Source organism: Mustela putorius, unplaced genomic scaffold (genome assembly GCF_011764305.1).
Source record: "Mustela putorius furo isolate JIRA1106 unplaced genomic scaffold, ASM1176430v1.1 tig00003862_pilon_pilon_pilon, whole genome shotgun sequence".
In the NCBI taxonomy this organism is placed as follows: domain Eukaryota; kingdom Metazoa; phylum Chordata; class Mammalia; order Carnivora; family Mustelidae; genus Mustela; species Mustela putorius.
In genome coordinates, this window is record NW_025422014.1 from 2,480,600 (window position 1) to 2,497,665 (window position 17,066).

General features: G+C 35.4%; 1 protein-coding gene across 7 annotated transcripts in view; it reads left to right on the top strand.

Annotated features, from left to right (window-relative positions):
- Nucleotides 1–17,066, top strand: part of ATRX (ATRX chromatin remodeler) — a 298,793-nt gene that overhangs the window by 70,758 nt on the left and 210,969 nt on the right. For 5 of the 7 annotated variants that reach the window (XM_004777108.3, XM_013048169.2, XM_004777110.3 and 2 more), the window contains exons 3-6: nt 7,965–8,020; nt 9,115–9,167; nt 10,410–10,534; nt 13,161–13,274. In XM_004777108.3, coding sequence (XP_004777165.1) covers nt 7,965–8,020; nt 9,115–9,167; nt 10,410–10,534; nt 13,161–13,274 — 348 coding nt within the window. The remainder of the gene's footprint in view (nt 1–7,964; nt 8,021–9,114; nt 9,168–10,409; nt 10,535–13,160; nt 13,275–17,066) is intronic. The other 2 variants (XM_004777111.3, XM_004777112.3) reach the window with 1 other exon arrangement.

The window sequence follows — 17,066 nt, forward strand, 5'->3', positions numbered from 1 at the left end:
CGGCCCAGATTCCAGGTAGCTCAGTTATGGGCTGAAAGAACAGTAGAAAACTTTTAGTTGGTTCCAGTACAGGGTAAACAGTTTGGGGTTTGAATTCAACTAAGTTAACTGCCTGCATCCTCATAACAGAAATATCAGCTCTTTGGAGGAACATAGTGGGCTTCAGTGTCTTCATTTTATCTTCAAACAAATGACCTGTACCAATCCATAAATACTAGATAGATGAAGAAAGAAGAAATGTGACCCATGCTTGGAAAGGAAAGACAATCAATAGACACCAATCTGCAGATGACTCCAGCTTTGAGATTAACAAACAAGAATATGGAAAGCAACAGTTACAACTAAGCTCAAGCACAAAAAGGCAAATATGTTTATGATGAAAAGAGAGATAGGAAATCTTAGCATAGACATAAAAACTGTAAAACCCCATTTTGAAATTCTAGAACTAAAATACAGTTTTGAATAACAGATCATTGTACTTGACAGGAGATTAAAGGTAGCAGTATAAGTGTTCGTGAATTTGATGACAGACTAATAGACTTTATCCATTTGAGACTAGAAAACATTAAAAAAGAAAGTGTGTGGATACTTGCTCTTCAAAGCCTTTCCCCAGTAAAACTGTATAGTAATCAATCAAACGCATGCAAAGAGTAAGAATGTGTAATCCATGCTCAGGAAAAAAAAAGTCAGTGGTAATTCTCAGTGGGCCCAGCGTTTTATAGTTATCCATATACTAATTTTGCATATATTTTGTTAGGTTTTTACGTAAGTGTTTCAGGTATTTGGGGTGCTATTTTAAAATCTGTTGTTACATGTATTTTGTATTTTATTTGTTCATTGCAGGTATGTTGGAATTTTATTCTCATTTTATGTTGTCCTTGAATCCTGTGAACTTGATGTAGGGAGGGTTTTTATTTTTTGCCTTGTAGATTCCTTGGAATTTTCTACATAATCTTGTCTGAAAATGGGGACAGTTTTAGTTGTTTCATCTGTGCGCATTTTAATTCTGTTTCTTGCCTCATTGTGCTGGATAGGAGTTTTTATATTTTCCATTATTATCTTGAATGATGATGGCAGACGTTCTCTTGATGTTTCTGATTTTGGTGGTAAAACAGTCTTTCACCATTAAGTATGATGGTAATGATTTTTGTAAATACTCTATCAAGTTGAGGATGTTTCCCTCTATTCCTAGTCTTCTGGTGGTTTTTTACAGTGACGTTTATATTCAGATAATTACAGATTCACATATAGTTTTAACAACTAATATAGAGGTCTTATATACACTTTGTCTATTTTCCCCATAATGGTAACTCTTTCTCAAGCTGTAATATGTTATTGTAATCAAGTTATTGATATCTACAGGTCTGGTTCAGATTTCCTAAGTTTTCCTTTACTTGTATGGGTTTATTGAGTTTTATACAGTTTTATTACTTGGGTTGCTTCATAGCTCCACCTCTATTGTCATATATCCACTGTCACAGATTAGTCATCTTGCTCTTTCATAATCATGCTCACCTCCCTAACCGACTCCTACCCAGGCCTAACACCTGGCAGTCACTAATCTTTCCTCCATTTCTAAAGGTCTGTCATTTGAAACATGTTAAATAAATGTAATTATATGTATGTATGTAGTTGGGATTTGGTTTTTTCACTTAGCGTAATTCCCTAAAGATTCATCTGAGTTTTAGCATGTACCAGTAGTTATTTCCTTCTTATTGCAGTGTAGTAGTGTTCCATGGTATGGATATACTACAGTTTGTTTAACCATTCACCTGTTAAGGGACATCTGGGCTGATTCCATATTTGAGATATTACAAATAGAACTGCTGGTAAACATTTGTGTGAGCTGCATTTTCATTTCTCTGGGATAAATGCCTAGGAGTGCAGTTGGTGGGGTCATATGATAGTTGCTTGTTTATTTTAAGATACTCCTAAACTAAACTGAGTTCCAGAGGGGACATACCATTTTATATTCCCAAAACAATGTATGAGTGACTCAGTTTCTCTGCAACTATACCAGCATTTGTTGTTACCATTGTTTGCTTTTTAATTTTACGTATTGTGTTAGATAATTAATGATATCTTATGGTTTTAATTGGCATTTCCCTAATGACTAATAACACATTTAACACTGTTATTGAGATATAATTTGTATAGCATAAAATTTACCCATTTAAAGTATATAATTTAGTAGTTTTTATATTTCACAGATACGTGTAACCATCACCATAATTGTATAACCTTTTTATCACATTGAAAGAAACATCCCCACACCCTCACTAATCTACCAAGCAACCTCACTAATCTTTCTTGGTTTTATGGATTTCCCTCTGGACTTTTCTTATGCATGGCATTGTATAATACGTGGTCTTTTGTGACTGGCTTCTTTCACTTAGTGTAATGTGTTCAAGGTTTATCTGTGTTGTAGCACGTTTTAATACTTAATTCCTTTTATGGCCAAGTAACATTCTTTTATATGACATTTGTTTTATCTGTTCATGGATATTTGTCTTGTTTATAGCTTTTGGCTATTGTGAATAATGCTGCTACAAACATTTGTAAACAAGTTTGTGTATGGCGGTGTATTTTCTTTTTTTTTTTTAAGATTTTATTTATTTATTTGACAGAGAGAGATTACAAGTAGGCAGAGAGGCAGGCAGAGAGAGAGAGGAGGAAGCAGGCTCCCTGCTGAGCAGAGAGCCCGATGCGGGACTCAATCCCAGGACCCTGAGATCATGACCCGAGCCGAAGGCAGCGGCCCAACCCACTGAGCCACCCAGGCGCCCCAACAGTGTATTTTCATTTTTCTTGGGTACACACTTATGACTAGGATTGCTAAGTTGTGTGGTAACTACATTAAATCCTTTGAGGAAATGCCAAAATGTTTTCCAAAGTGGCTGCACCTTTTTATGTTCCCATCAGCGGTGTATGAGGATTCTGATTTCTTTGCATCCATGACAACAATTATTTTCTGACTTTGTGATTTTTAGCCTTCCTAGTGCATGTGAAGTAGCATCTCATTTTGGATTTTGTTTTCATTTATCTTATGGCTAATGATAGTGAGCTTCATGTGCTTATTGGTAATTTGTATATATTTTCCTTGGAGAATTGTCTCTTCAGACCATTTGCCCAGTTTTTAATTGGGTATTTGTTTGTGTTACTGACTTTTAGCATTCTTTATATATTCCAGACTTTTTATTATGATAAAATTTAGAATTTTAACCAATTTTAAGTATACAGTTCTCTGGCATTATATACATTCATGTGGTTGTGCAAACATCACCACCATCTATCTCCAGAACTTTTCTTCTTTAAAGGAAACTCTGTACCCATTAAGCACTAACTTTCCAATCCTCTCTTCCCTAGCTTCTGACAGCCACCCTTCTACTTTGTGTCTCTATAACCTTGACTATTTTAGGATCCTCATATAAGTGGGGAGGGCTAATACAGTCTTTGTCATCTTGTGTCTGGCTTACCTTACTTAGCATAATGGCCTTCAACGTTCATTAGTATTGTGGCCTGTATCAAAATGAGCTTTTTAAAGCTGAATAGCATTCCATTGTATGTACATAGCATATTTTGTTATTCATCTGTCAGGGGGAACTTGGGTCAGATATATGATTTGCAAATAGTTTCTCCCGTTTTGTTGGTTGTCTTTCATCTTCTTGATGGTGTCCTTTGAAGCAGAAAAGCTTTTGATTTTGGTAAAGTACAGTTAATCTAATTTTCTTTTTATTGCTCATGTTTTTGGTATCTAAGAATTCATAGTACTAAACTTGAGGTCACAACAGTTTACCCCTATATTTTCTTCTAAGAGTTCTACAGTTTTAACTCCTTAGATCTCTGATGCATTTGGAGTTAACTTTTTTATGTTGTGTGAGGCAGGGTTCCAAGTTCACCTTTTGCATGTGGATACATAGTTATGTTAACATCATTTGTTAAAAAGACTATTTCCCCACTGAATGGTCTTGGCATCCTTACTGAAAATCAGTTGGGGGGAGTAGGGGGAGGGAAGAAAACCAGTCAACCACGGTTTTATTTCTGGACCTTCAGTTGTTGTTGTTTTTTTGTTTTTTTTTTTTTTTGACTCATCTATATGTCTGTCCTTTTGCCAGTACTACACTGTATTAATTACAGTTGTTTTATAGTAAGTTTTGAAATTGTGAAGTGTGAATCTTCCTATTTTGTTTTTTATTTTGAAGGCAAATTTGGCTATTCCTGTTTTTAATTCTATACAGATTTTTGAACGAGCTTGTCAGTTTCTAGAAAAAAGTCAGCTAGGATTCTGACAGGGATTGCATTATATTGATAGATCAGTTTGGGGACTTACCATCTTACTGTGGGATTGTTTCCTTTATTTTCAGGTCATTCGTTATAAGTGAGTAGAAATACAGTTTTTTTTTAAATATTATTCTTGTATTTTTCAATCTCTCTGTACTCTTTTACTAGTTCTAATAGTTTTTTTGGTGGATTCCATAGATTTTCTACATATAAGATAATGTCATCTCCAAAGAGAGATAGTTCGACTTCTTTGTTTTCAATCTTGATGCCTTTTATTTCTTTCTCTTAACTGCTTTCTCTGGCTAGAATCTTCATTACAATATTGAATAGAAGTGGCAAGAGTGGATTTCCTTTCTTGTTTCTGATCTTGGGGAGGAAAGGATTCAGTCTTTCCCCTTTAGTATGATGTTAACTGGTGGGTATTTTGTAGATAGTTGAGGATGTTCCCTTTTTTTAGGGTCTGTTAAAACAGCTTTTAGTTTTTAGAGCTGTTTTACTTTTTAAAAATTTCCCAAGATTTTATTTATTCATTTAAGAGAGAGAATGAGAGAGAGAGAGAATGCACAAACCAGTGGAGGGGCAGAGAAGCAGTCTCCCTGCTGAGCAAGGAGCTGGATGTGGGACTCCATCCCAGAGTTGTGGGATCATGACCTGAGCCGAAGGCAGTGGTTAGCCAACTGAACCACCCAGGCACCCCAGAGCAGTTTTAGGTTCACAGAAAAATTGAATGAAAAGTACAAGGATTTCCTATATCTTCCTCCCCACACATGTACAACTTACCCCACTGTCAACAGGCAACACCACAGCTGTACATTTTTTACAGTTGATGAACTTATACTGACAAGCCATTATCACCTAGAACCCATAGTTTGCATTAGCTTTCACTCTTGGTGTTATACATTCTAAGGATTTTGACACATGTGTAATGACATGGATCTACCATTGTAGTATCATGCAGGTTGGTTTCACTACACTTAAAATTCTCTGTTCCATTTATCCGTTCTTCCTTTCCCCTTCAACTCCTGGCAATCACTGATGTTTTTACAGTTTCCATGGCTTTGCCTTTTCCAGTATGTCATAATAGGTCGCCTTTTCAGATTGGTTTCTTTAACTTGGTAATAAACATTCAGGTTTCCTCCATCTGTCTCTCTTTTTTTAAAAAAGATTTTATTTATTTATTTGACAGAGAGAGATCACAAGTAGGCAGAGAGAGAGAGAGAGAGGGAAGCAGGCTCCTCGCTAAGCAGAGAGCCCGATGCGGGACTCGATCCCAGGACCCTGAGATCATGACCCGAGCCGAAGGCAATGGCTTAACCCACTGAGCCACCCAGGTGCTCTCTCTTTTTTTTTTTTTTAAGTGATGAATACTACTCCATTGTCTGGATGTACCAGGGTTAATTTATCCTGTTCACCTTGTGAAGGATATGTTGGTTGTTTCCATGTTTTGGTGGCTATGAATAAAGCTACTTATAAAGATCTTTACATAAATAAAAAGGGTGTTTATGTAAAATAAAAGTGTTCATAGGCATCTGTGTGCAGGTTTTGAGTGGATTTAGTTTTCATTTTATTTGGGTAATTATCAAGGAGTGTGATTGCTGGATTACATGGTAAGAGAATGGTTCATTTTGTAAGAAACTGCCCAAATGTCTTCCAGAGTGGTTGTACCAATTTCCCTTCCCAACAGCAATTGAATGAGACTTGTGTTGCTCCACATCCTCACCAGCATTTGATGTTGTCAGTGTTCTGCATTTATCCATTGATTTTATAGTACTATCTGCTTGTTTTAATTTCCAATTCCATCATGACATGTGATGTGGAGTATCTTTTCATATGCTTGTCGCTTGTGTATCTTTGGTAAGGTATCTTCAGATCTTTTGCCCATTTCTAATCATGTTGTTTATTACTGAGTTCTTTGTAGCCTTTAGATAATAGCCCCTTTTGAGATTTGTTTTTTTTTGCAGATTTTCTCCCCCTCTGTGGGAGAAGGACTTGTCTTTTATTCTGTTGAAGTTTGCTAGTATTTTGTTGAGGACATTTCTTTCTATATTTGTGATAGTATTCTGTAGATTTCTCTTTTGTGGTAGCTTTACTGGTTTTAGTATGATACTGGTCTCATAAACATTAATTATTTATTATGGCAATTGCCATTATGGCAATTGTTTATGTCCATTAATTGGGAAGTATCCCTCCTTTTTATATTGGAAGAATTTTTAAAGAATTTTTTTTGAATGTTTCACTGGTGAAACATTTCACTGGTGAAGGCATCTGAACCTTTGATTTTTTTCTGAGTAGTTTTTGATTACTAATTCAGTCTCTTCAGTTACAGGTCAGTTCACATTGTGTATTCTTTTTTTTTTTTAAGATTTTATTTATTTATTTATCAGAGAGCGAGCACAGGCAGAGTGGTAGGCAGAAGCAGAGGGAGAAGCAGGCTCCCTGCTGAGCAAGGAGCCTGATGTGGGACTCGATCCCAGGATGCTGGGATCGTGACCTGAGCTGAAGGCAGCTGCTTAACCAACTGAGCCACCCAGGCATCCCTACATTGTGTATTCTTTAGTCAGTTTTGTTTATGTGTGTTTAGGAATCTGTTCATATTTTGTTTTTTAGTATTTTGGCATACAATTGTTCATGATATTCCTTTGTAATCTGTTTATTTCTTTAAGGTAGCTTGTAATGTCCCCTTTTAAATTTCTGGTTCTAGTAATTTGAGTTCAGCTCTTTTTTCTTGGTCTAGCTTATGGTTGCTTAATTTCGTTAATCTTTTCAAAGAACTAACTTCAGTTTTGGTGATTTTTCTATTCTGTTTCATTAAATTTAGCTATAATCTTTATTATTTCTTTCCCTCTGCTTCCTTTAGGTTTAGTTTTCTGTTATTTTTCCAGTGTCTTCGGTGAAAGGATATAAAATTTAATAATAGTATGATTATATTGTTAGTAAAAGATGGAGGTTAAATTTTAAGAGAAAATACTGAGAAGATTACAATAGGAAATGTTTTGACACCAAACTACTATTTTTAGAAACGTAGTGCTTTTTTAAAAAAAAATCTTCTTTTTTTAAAATATTTTATTTATTTATTTGACAGAGGGAGACAGAGCAAGCACAAGTAGGGGGAGTAGTGGGCAGAGGGAGAGGGAGAAGCTGACTCCCCGCTGAGCCATTAGTCCAGGAGTCCGATATGGGGCTCGATCCTAGGACTGTGAGATCATGACCTGAGCTGAAGGTAGTTGCTTAATGACTGAGCCACCCAGGCTCCCTGGAAACTTAGTGTTTTAATTTATTTGTATTTATTTATTTTTAAGGATTTTATTTATTTGTCAGAGAGAGAGCACAAGCAAGGGAAGTGGCAGGCAGAGGGAGAAGCAGGGTCCTTGGCTGAGCAAGGAGCCTGATGCAGAACTCATCCTAGGAGCCTGGGATCATGACCTGAGCTGAAGGCAGATCCTTAACTGACTGAGCCTCCCAGGCATCCCTAGAAACTTAGTGCTTTTAAAGAAGGAGTTAGTGTGTCGAAGGGGTGGTTCTGGTGAGAAAATTCTTCTAGAAATATTTTAATGTGAGTAATATAGTACCAGTACTGTTGTACTTCATAGATTGAAAAATGGCTTCATGGAGTTGTAGTATTGGTATTCTGTTTGATAATGCTTTGAAGAGATAAATAAAGTTTTTATTTCTTCTCTTTTAAGAAAAAGTCAGTGGTTCTGGAAATAACTCAGATATGATGGAAAACAGCAAGGAAGAGGTAAGACTAATTAAAAGTATTTAAAAGATACTTACTAATTGCTAATAACCAACTGGAGTATATGTTATCAGATTGATTCTGTTTTTTTAAAAAGATTTATTGATTTATTTTAGAGAGAGCAAGCGAGCGAGCACATAACAGGGAGGGGCAGAGGGAGAGGGAGAGAGAGAAACTCAAGCAGACTCCACGCTGAGCATGGAGCCCAACACAGGGCTCAGTCTCATGACCCTGAGTTCATGACCTGAGCTGAAACCAAGAGTTGGACACTCAACCGACTGCGCCACCCAGGCACCCCAGATTGCTTCTGTTTAGTACATGCATGTGTTTAAGTTTACTGTTATACTGAAGTATTATGATACTTCATTTTGGGTAGTTGTTTATTTTTAGAAGGTGTTCATTGTTTTTATTATTGTATGGTTCACTTCAGCAATATACCTAAAGTCAGACTACTGAAGACTTTCTAACAGGTAAGTATTTGAACATTATTATATTGCAGTGGTGCTCAAGGTGGTTGTTATAGGCATGATTCCATGGTTCTGACATCTCTCAAAACTGGATATTTAGAGTATCTTAAGCATTATACAGGAACCCGTTCTGATATCCTTCACTCATGATACCCAGGCCTATGCTACTTAGTATAAGAATTTTAATCCAAAAAATATATTGATTATATTGGCAAAATGACAATAAATTTAGTATCTCAAAGCAAATAGTAGAAGGTACTTTGTGCCATCTGTTAGGATAGAGAAAATGACACATTTTTTTAAATTCCATTGGGATCTGATTACTTCTGTATCTTTGTCTTTATTGACTTGGGTCAAGATCATGGTGTAGTAGTATATCCTCACCTACACACAAAGTTCAATAGAAACAGTTTAATAAGAACAACCAGGAAGTTAATCTCAACTCAAGGAGGCCTGATAATAAATGATATTTAGTTTTTGAAGTTCCTTTTAAAAAAATATTTTAGACTTAAAAGTAATACCCCATTATGTTAACTACATCAGAGATTTTGGCATAAGGAAATAGTTAATTAATTGTAGAGTTGTTCTTTGAGAGTTGTATTCACTTTTTTATTTATTTCTCACATTTAGGGAGCTAGCTCTTCAGAAAAATCCAAATCATCAGGATCATCACGATCAAAAAGGTTGGTTGATATTGAAGGGAAAACATTTTCAGATTGTTTTATTTTCTTTTTCTAAGAATAATAATCTTTCTGAAACTTCAGGTGCTCTTGTTCTGACTAAAGTATTTTATACAAATGCACCCATTAAAAACTAGACAGTGTAGTATAATGAATTCTTTTGTATCCATTAATTAACTTCAATATTTACTGATTCATTCTGACTTTGAATTTTAATGGAATTTTCCAAGGAGGATTTATCATGCCTTAGTGGTCCTTGCAATATGTTGATCATTTATTTTAGATGATATATGTGATCAAAAGAAGGACAGAGGGAAAATGAAATGAATGCCTCATGAAGTAATACGGGTTTTTTAGGATTATGTTAAATTGTCCAGGATGATGGGGAGGTGTAGCCATTACACTTATGGGAAAGTTATAAGGAGATCAAAGAGTGGTAAAAATACTTTTCTGTGTTAAATTGTCAAAACGAATTGTACGTAAGGACTGAAAATACTTCTAATCATACTATAAAGCATAATATACTGCACAGTATTGATTTTATTAGAAGTTTGCAGTTTATTGGGCATTTGTTGTTGGTATTTGGGGTGTGTGTGTGTGTGTGTGTGTGTGTGTGTGTGTTTAAGAAGGCTCCACACTGAGTGTGGGGCTTGAACTCAAAACCTGGAGATCAAGAGTCAGGTGCTCTATTGACTGAGCCATCCAGGTACCCTGGGCATTCCTTGTTTCTTACTAGTGGGCATGTCTCCTAATAACCACAGCTTTATTTTAACTTATTTTCTAAAGTAATGATTCTTTTTTTAAAAAAAAAGATTTTATTTATTTATTTGACAGAGACCACAAGTAGGCATAGAGGCAGGCAGAGAGAGAGGAGGGGAAGCAGGCTCCCCGCTGAGCAGAGAGCCTGATGTGGACCTCGATCCCAGGACCCGGGGATCATGACCTGAGTCAAAGGCAGAGGCTTTAACCCACTGAGCCACCCAGGCACCCTAAAGTAATGATTCTTAAAGAAGAGATCCCTTTATGATTCCCCCCAGTAGCTTTTTTAGAGTGAACATACCCTGGTCCTACCCCAGACCTACTGAATCATAATTTTTGGTAATATGGTACAGAGATGTGTGCTTCTGTAGGTGAGTCTGATGTGTATCTCTGGTTAAGAATCACCATTCAATCTAAACACATTCTTTGGTTATTAATCTTACTGTCAGAAATGTCCATAATTCTATGGACTTAATTCTTTCATAGGAAACCTTCAATTGTAACAAAGTATATTGAATCGGATGATGAAAAACCTTTGGATGAAACTGTAAATGAAGATGCTTCTAATGAAAATTCAGAAAATGATATTACTATGCAAAGCTTGCCAAAAGGTAATGTGTATTTTTCATATGAAGTTAAAGTGTATTTTTAAATGTCATTATAAAATTGGGGCTTGATTATTGTTAGCTTGTGTAAAGGAGCAGAGCTAGCATTTTAATAGTGGTTGTCTGGAAATTATTAGAATGGTAATGAAAATGTGTGTTACTGAGATTAAAAAGTTAGAATATATGCAGTCAGGTTTGAAAAAGAACAAAACTTATTTTCTCTTTCCATTGGGTTTTAGAACAGAGATTTTGGTTTCTAAATTGTATTTGAATGTGGAAGTTAGTTTAAATGTTTATATTTAATTTTGGCTCAGCAAATTTAAATATGCTTTCTTTATAGGTTAACATACAAATATTCTTAAACTTCAAGAAAACATTTAAAAATCTGGTTTCATCTTACCGCATTCTTAAATTCTCTAAGACTGAAAGCTGAAGTTAATTATAAAAGATAGATTTAGGTGTATTTCTTGTAATTATCTCTTTAAAATGCCTTGTCACATGCCTTTCAACTGTTGCAGTTCTAACTTTAAAACCTCATTAATTAGATTGGGGGAAAAAAGCCAAATAAAAATCTTGGATATTTCATAGCCCAAGTCTGAGAGAAGTATGATATATGATAAGAGTAATGATAAAGGTCTTGGTAATTTCATGGTGTTTCAGAGTCAAAGATTTAGATTTTTTCTTTATTAATAATATGTGAAAGTATGTTAGATTTTTCAAATTTATCCTCACAGATCATTGATAGCTGGGTTTACTATATTTTGTTCTATGTCTATATTTATATTTTTGCGACACATTTTTTGATTATGAAAGTTAAGAAAATGGTGGGAAGGAACACAAGACATTACTTGACTAGGACAAATTAGGAGTTATAGTAGATGAAATATGAAATGGGGAAAAGGAATGAATGAGAGAAAGTAGAAACAAAGAAAATTGATGGGCCTACCATTTACTTGTCTTTGCAAAGCACCTGTGACAATTTTATGCATGGTTGGTGGCCGAGGGCAGAAACAACGACTTGAGGGAGTGTGAGTCCCATACGCAGTGACTCACTTTCGACTGTTACATTCTCAGTGGTTGTCACTGGGAGTCCTTATGATGGTTACTGGGTGAGCTAAGAAATAGGAGTTAAATTCATTCTTTCAGTGGTACTGTGGCAGAAAGTATGGTATGTTTCTAACCTGAATTAAACATAATTCTCTCCCACCAAACCAAAAATAGACCCATTTCATAAGGTAGAATTTGGGTGATGATGATTATTATAATGCTATATTGAGTGTGTATAGGTACCAGACTCTTAATAGAACTAACTCATTTAATCCTCAAACCAGTATTGTAAGGTAGTTACTGTTTCTACTTGTAGAAATAAAGGAACAGATTCAGAGCTCAAGGAACTTTTTCAAGCTTTAAACTGAGAAACTGGGTCTGCTTGAATCCAAAGCTAGTGAGTGCTTTCTCCACTCTACGACTTTGCTTCCATTTAGAGAAGAATCTTCAGAAATAATTCTGTTTTTTCATTAATTATAAATCTTGAGCTTTTTCAAATGCTATGGCTTCTCCGAGAGTATGTATGTGAAATGGTTGTTGTAAATGAAGGTTTTTTTTGGTGTGTAGATTAAATAATCACCAGTTTGTAAAAACTCAATCCTCTATGCCTGCTTTCCCTTCCTTTTTTTCAGAGACTCAGAAATACATATTACTAGATGTTATACCTTGCCAAAATCTGTGTGCTGAATAACATAGGCCCATGTTTCAGGGATACTGCCCCTGACAGTACTGCCCCTGCCCCTTGTATTACCAAGCCCAGCAATGTAGGTAAATGTGAGAGCTGGACCCTTTTTACTATGCTCCTGCTTTATTTGCTCTTGAGAGATTATAAAGAAAACATAAATTAACAACCTGTCTTCTCAGATCACATGTTTTATACTAAGAAGTACATTTTTTCTAAAATATTCCATAGAGACCAATAGTTGATCTCATTCTACAGTTTATTGTTAGAACAGTTGAGCTTAAATACCTTAAGGCAATCTTCTGTTTTAAGACTCTTTAAGGACTTTTCTGGGTACTAAAAATCTGACATACTAGTTGGGAAATGCCTCAGAATAGGTATAGCAATAATAGCAGAATTAACTTCTCACATTGCCTCCCACTGTCCTCCCCCAAAACAATATCAAAAAAACCCTTACAAATCTTTTTCTGAGTTTGTGATTTGAATTATGAGAAGAATAGGATATCTTTTTAAAATTTTCCTTCTGGTCCTTCTATTTTATAAACTTTTTTGGAGCTTAGCATGGGTGTTTATACTCAAAACAGTTTTTGTTATAGGCACTAAAAATTCAGAACTGGGCTGAGACTTTCTACTTTATTCACACATTTCTGTTATAATCAGTTCATAAGATCCCCACCCTATTTTTTTTATTAATTATATTCCAACAAGTAATCTTATTGCTGACACCTGGCCCTTCTCCTATTTCCCTGTTTTATTTAGTTTTGAAGAGGTCCTTACACAAGTATTGAAAGCTTGAAAGAACAAAATTATGTACCAGCAATGTTGGCTTTATCTGAACTGAAGTCTTGTACTTCATTTGCACATTTAATATGTGTAATGGTTTTTTAAATGAAATCATTCTAGGTACAGTGATTGTACAACCAGAGCCAGTGCTGAATGAAGACAAAGATGATTTTAAAGGGCCTGAATTTAGAAGCAGAAGTAAAATGAAAACTGAAAATCTCAAAAAACGCGGAGGTAAATACAAGTGGAAATGAAAACATGAGTTTAAATTGCTGTTTATGACCATATTGGAAAATCTGATGTGCTTATTAAAAATACCTCCACTTTTCTGCCCGTTGTTTATTAAAAGCACTACTTAAAAATAGCCTCTGTTTCTCTCTGAGCTCTGAAGCAGAAAAGGTTAAACATTTATCAAAATACCTTTGCCTTCAGTGGCTATAAAGTTATCTCAAGAAGCTTAGCATTTCCTTCTTGAGTATTAGTTCTGTAATGCCTATACGCCAAAATACCATGTGTTCCCTTTCACCTGGAAAGAGTTTCAGATTTGGACAAAATCTTGCATGTGGCCTTCAGGTAACTGTGTGTGTGTGTGTGTGTGTGTGTGTGTGTGTAGGTGTGTAGGTGTGTATATACATACATACATATATATATATATATATATATGATACATTGTATCACAGAGTTACCTATGTGTTAGTATTATTTGGGATGCTTATTAAAAATGCAAGTCCCTTAACTCCACTAACAAATTAGAATTTTGGGGGATGATCAAGAATGAGCCCCATTTTGTTCTTTTGTATATTAAAGTTGGAGATCAACTGATGTAAGGAAAATAATGTAGAAATGAGTAGGAAGGAGAAGGGAGCTAGAGCTATTAATCTTCCTTCCAGTTGTCTGAGCTATCTCTTCTTTTGTCTGTCTACCCCCACTTATACACACACCATGTTGACTAATCATCTGTAGAAAGTTAGTGTAAGGAGGATTCATTTGGAAATTTATGACAGTGGGGTATGTTTCCAATTTGTGTGTGATTTTTAAATAGTGCCTGTATATTTTTTGGGCAGATTTGCAGAGCCATAATCCATGACGGTAAAAGGAACAAATCTCTAAAAAATAGAACATGACACTAAATTTCTAAGTAGAAGTGTAATGGAAGCATGTCTTTAATATTTATCATGTTACTTGTGAAATTATAGCATAGTACTTATATTGGTGAAATTTTGTGCAGATTTTTATTTCAGTGCTATATGCTTATCTTGATGGAATTAGTAAAGTATATCTGTATTATATATATTTTTGGATTAAATAACTCAGTAGGTTGTTGGAGAAAATCAAAGAAATGTTTAGTCTGTTGTCCACAAGGGGGCGTTCTGCTCCTTTCACGCATAGGGAAAATTTATGGAGAATGTAGTTCATAGTAGGGAAACGGTCATTGCAGCAGCAGAGCTCGCCAAAGCTGAATAGTTTTGTTAAAAGGAAGAGAATCAGCAAGTTGAAGGTGACTGGAGGGATCAGTAGCAAGAGTCTGGAGAATAGATAACTAAGTGTACTATATTGTATCAAAATTAGTATCTAAGTGGGGTCTTTGATGAGGCGCTCTTATTCAGTGTCTAGAATGTGTATAAGGGCCCAAAAGGAGAATGGAAAAAAAGCACAGTTGTTGGGGAATGCATTCTTTTTTTTAAAAAATTTTTTATAAACATAAAATGTATTTTTAGCCCCAGGGATACAGTTCTTTGAATCACCAGGTTTACACACTTCACAGCACTCCCCACAACACATACTCCCCACCAATGGGGAGTGGGGAGTGCATTCTTAGTACCATTTCACTATGCTGCTGGTGTTTGGTCTAAGCTGATACATTTGGAACATTTTATTGAGTGTTCTGTGTAGGAATGTTTATATTATGCTTAATGAAATGTATGTTTATAGACCTATATTTAGTAGTACCTAAATCTCTCATGTTAATTTTTGTCTTTGATTTTCTGTATCTTTAAACTGTCAGAAATTATACAGGGAACTTAACTGTTTGCTTATGTACACGTGTATGAATAAACCAGTGATCTGAGGTACTGAATTGCAAGTTAATATTCAAGCTTCCTAGGAAAGTTCTATAATTAAAGCCTAGCTTAGGAAACTGTCAAGAAGGTAAATTCTGTATAATCTTATATTGCTTTGAAACAAAATTAAAAGTATAGTTTTATCCACCATTTTAGGAGCCACTTTTTTTTTTTTAAGATTTTATTCATTTATTTGACAGAGAGAGATCACAAGCAGGCAGAGAAGCAGAGAGAGAGGAGGAAGCAGGCTCCCCGCCAAGCAGAGAGCCCGATGCGGGGCTTGATCCCAGGACCTGAGATCATGACCCAAGCTGAAGGCAGAGGCTTTAGCCCACTGAGCCACCCAGGCGCCCCTTTATAAAACACCATAGCTGGGACGGCTGTGTGGCTCAGTTGGTTAAGCCACTGCCTTCGGCTCAGGTCATAATCCCAGGGTCCTGGGATCGAGTCCTGCATTGGACTCCTTGCTCAGTGGGGAGCATGCTTCTCTCTCTGCCTCTGCCTGCTGCTCTGCCTGCTTAAGTTCTCTATCTCTCTCTCTGACAAATAAATAAAATCTTTAAAAACAAAACAAAACAAAACAAAACACCATAGCCTACTGACAACCTTTTCTGCAGTTTGTTAGAAAGTATATTTTACACCTAATTTTTCTACCTGGCACAATAATTTTCTTTTATTTTAAATTCCAGTATATTTAGCATACTGTGTTATATTAGTTTTAGGTGTACAACATAGTGATTCAACAATTCCATACATCACATAGTACTTATTGTGACAGGAGTACTTCTTAATCCCCATTGCCTATTTTACCCATCCCCATACCCACCTTCCCTCTGGTAACCATTAGTTTTGTTTGCTATAGCTAAGAGTCTGTTTCTTGGCTTCTCTCTCTTTTTTTCTTGTGCTCCTTTTTCTCCCTTAAATTCCACATATGAGTGAAATCATATGGTATTTGTTTTTCTCAGATTTATTTTCCTTAGCATTACTCTCTCTAGTTCTAGCCATGTCATTGAAAATGGCAAGATTTCATTCTTTTTTTAATGGCTGAATAATATTCCATTGTGTATATATACCATATCTTCTTTATCCATTCATCTGTCAATGGATACTTTGGCTGCTTACATAATTCGGCTGTTGTAAATACTGCTTCTCTAAATATGTGTATGTGTCCCTTTGAATTAGTGTTTTTGTATTTTGGAGGTAAATACCCAGTAATTCAATTACTGGATTGTAGGATAGTTCCATTTTTAACTTTTTGAGGAACCTTCATATTGTTTTCCAGAATGGGTACACCAGTTGACATTCCTACCAATAGTGAAGAGGGTTCCTTTTTTTTCCACGTCTTTGTCAACACTTGTTTTTCTTGTGTTTTTGATTTTAGCCATTCTGACAGGTATGGGTTGATATCTCATTATATTTATGATTTGCATTTCCCTGATAATGACTGATGTTGAGCATCTTTTCATGTGTCTGTTGGCTGCCTGGGTGTCTTCTTTGGAGCAATGTCTGTTCATGTTCTCTGCCCATTTTTTTTTTTTTTTGGATAGTAAATTCTAGATTTGATTGTCTTTATTTTTTTTTAATTTATTTTTTATTTTCAGCATAACAGTATTCATTATTTTTGCACCACACCCAGTGCTCCATGCAATCCGTGCCCTCTGCCCATTTTTTAATTGGATTATTCATTTTTTGGGTGTTGGGATTTATAAATTCTTTATATGTTTTGGATACTAACCCTTTCTTAGATATCATTTGCAGATATCTTCTTCCATTCTGTAGGTTACCTTTTAGTTTTGTTGATTGTTTCCTTCACTGTGCAGAAGCCTTTTATTTTGATGTAGTCCCAAGAGTTAATTTTTCTTTTATTTCCTTTGCCTCAGGAGACATATCTAGAAAAGTGTTATGATGGTGGATATCAGGGACATCACTGCCTTTGCTTTCTTCTAGGATTTTTAAAAATTTAAAA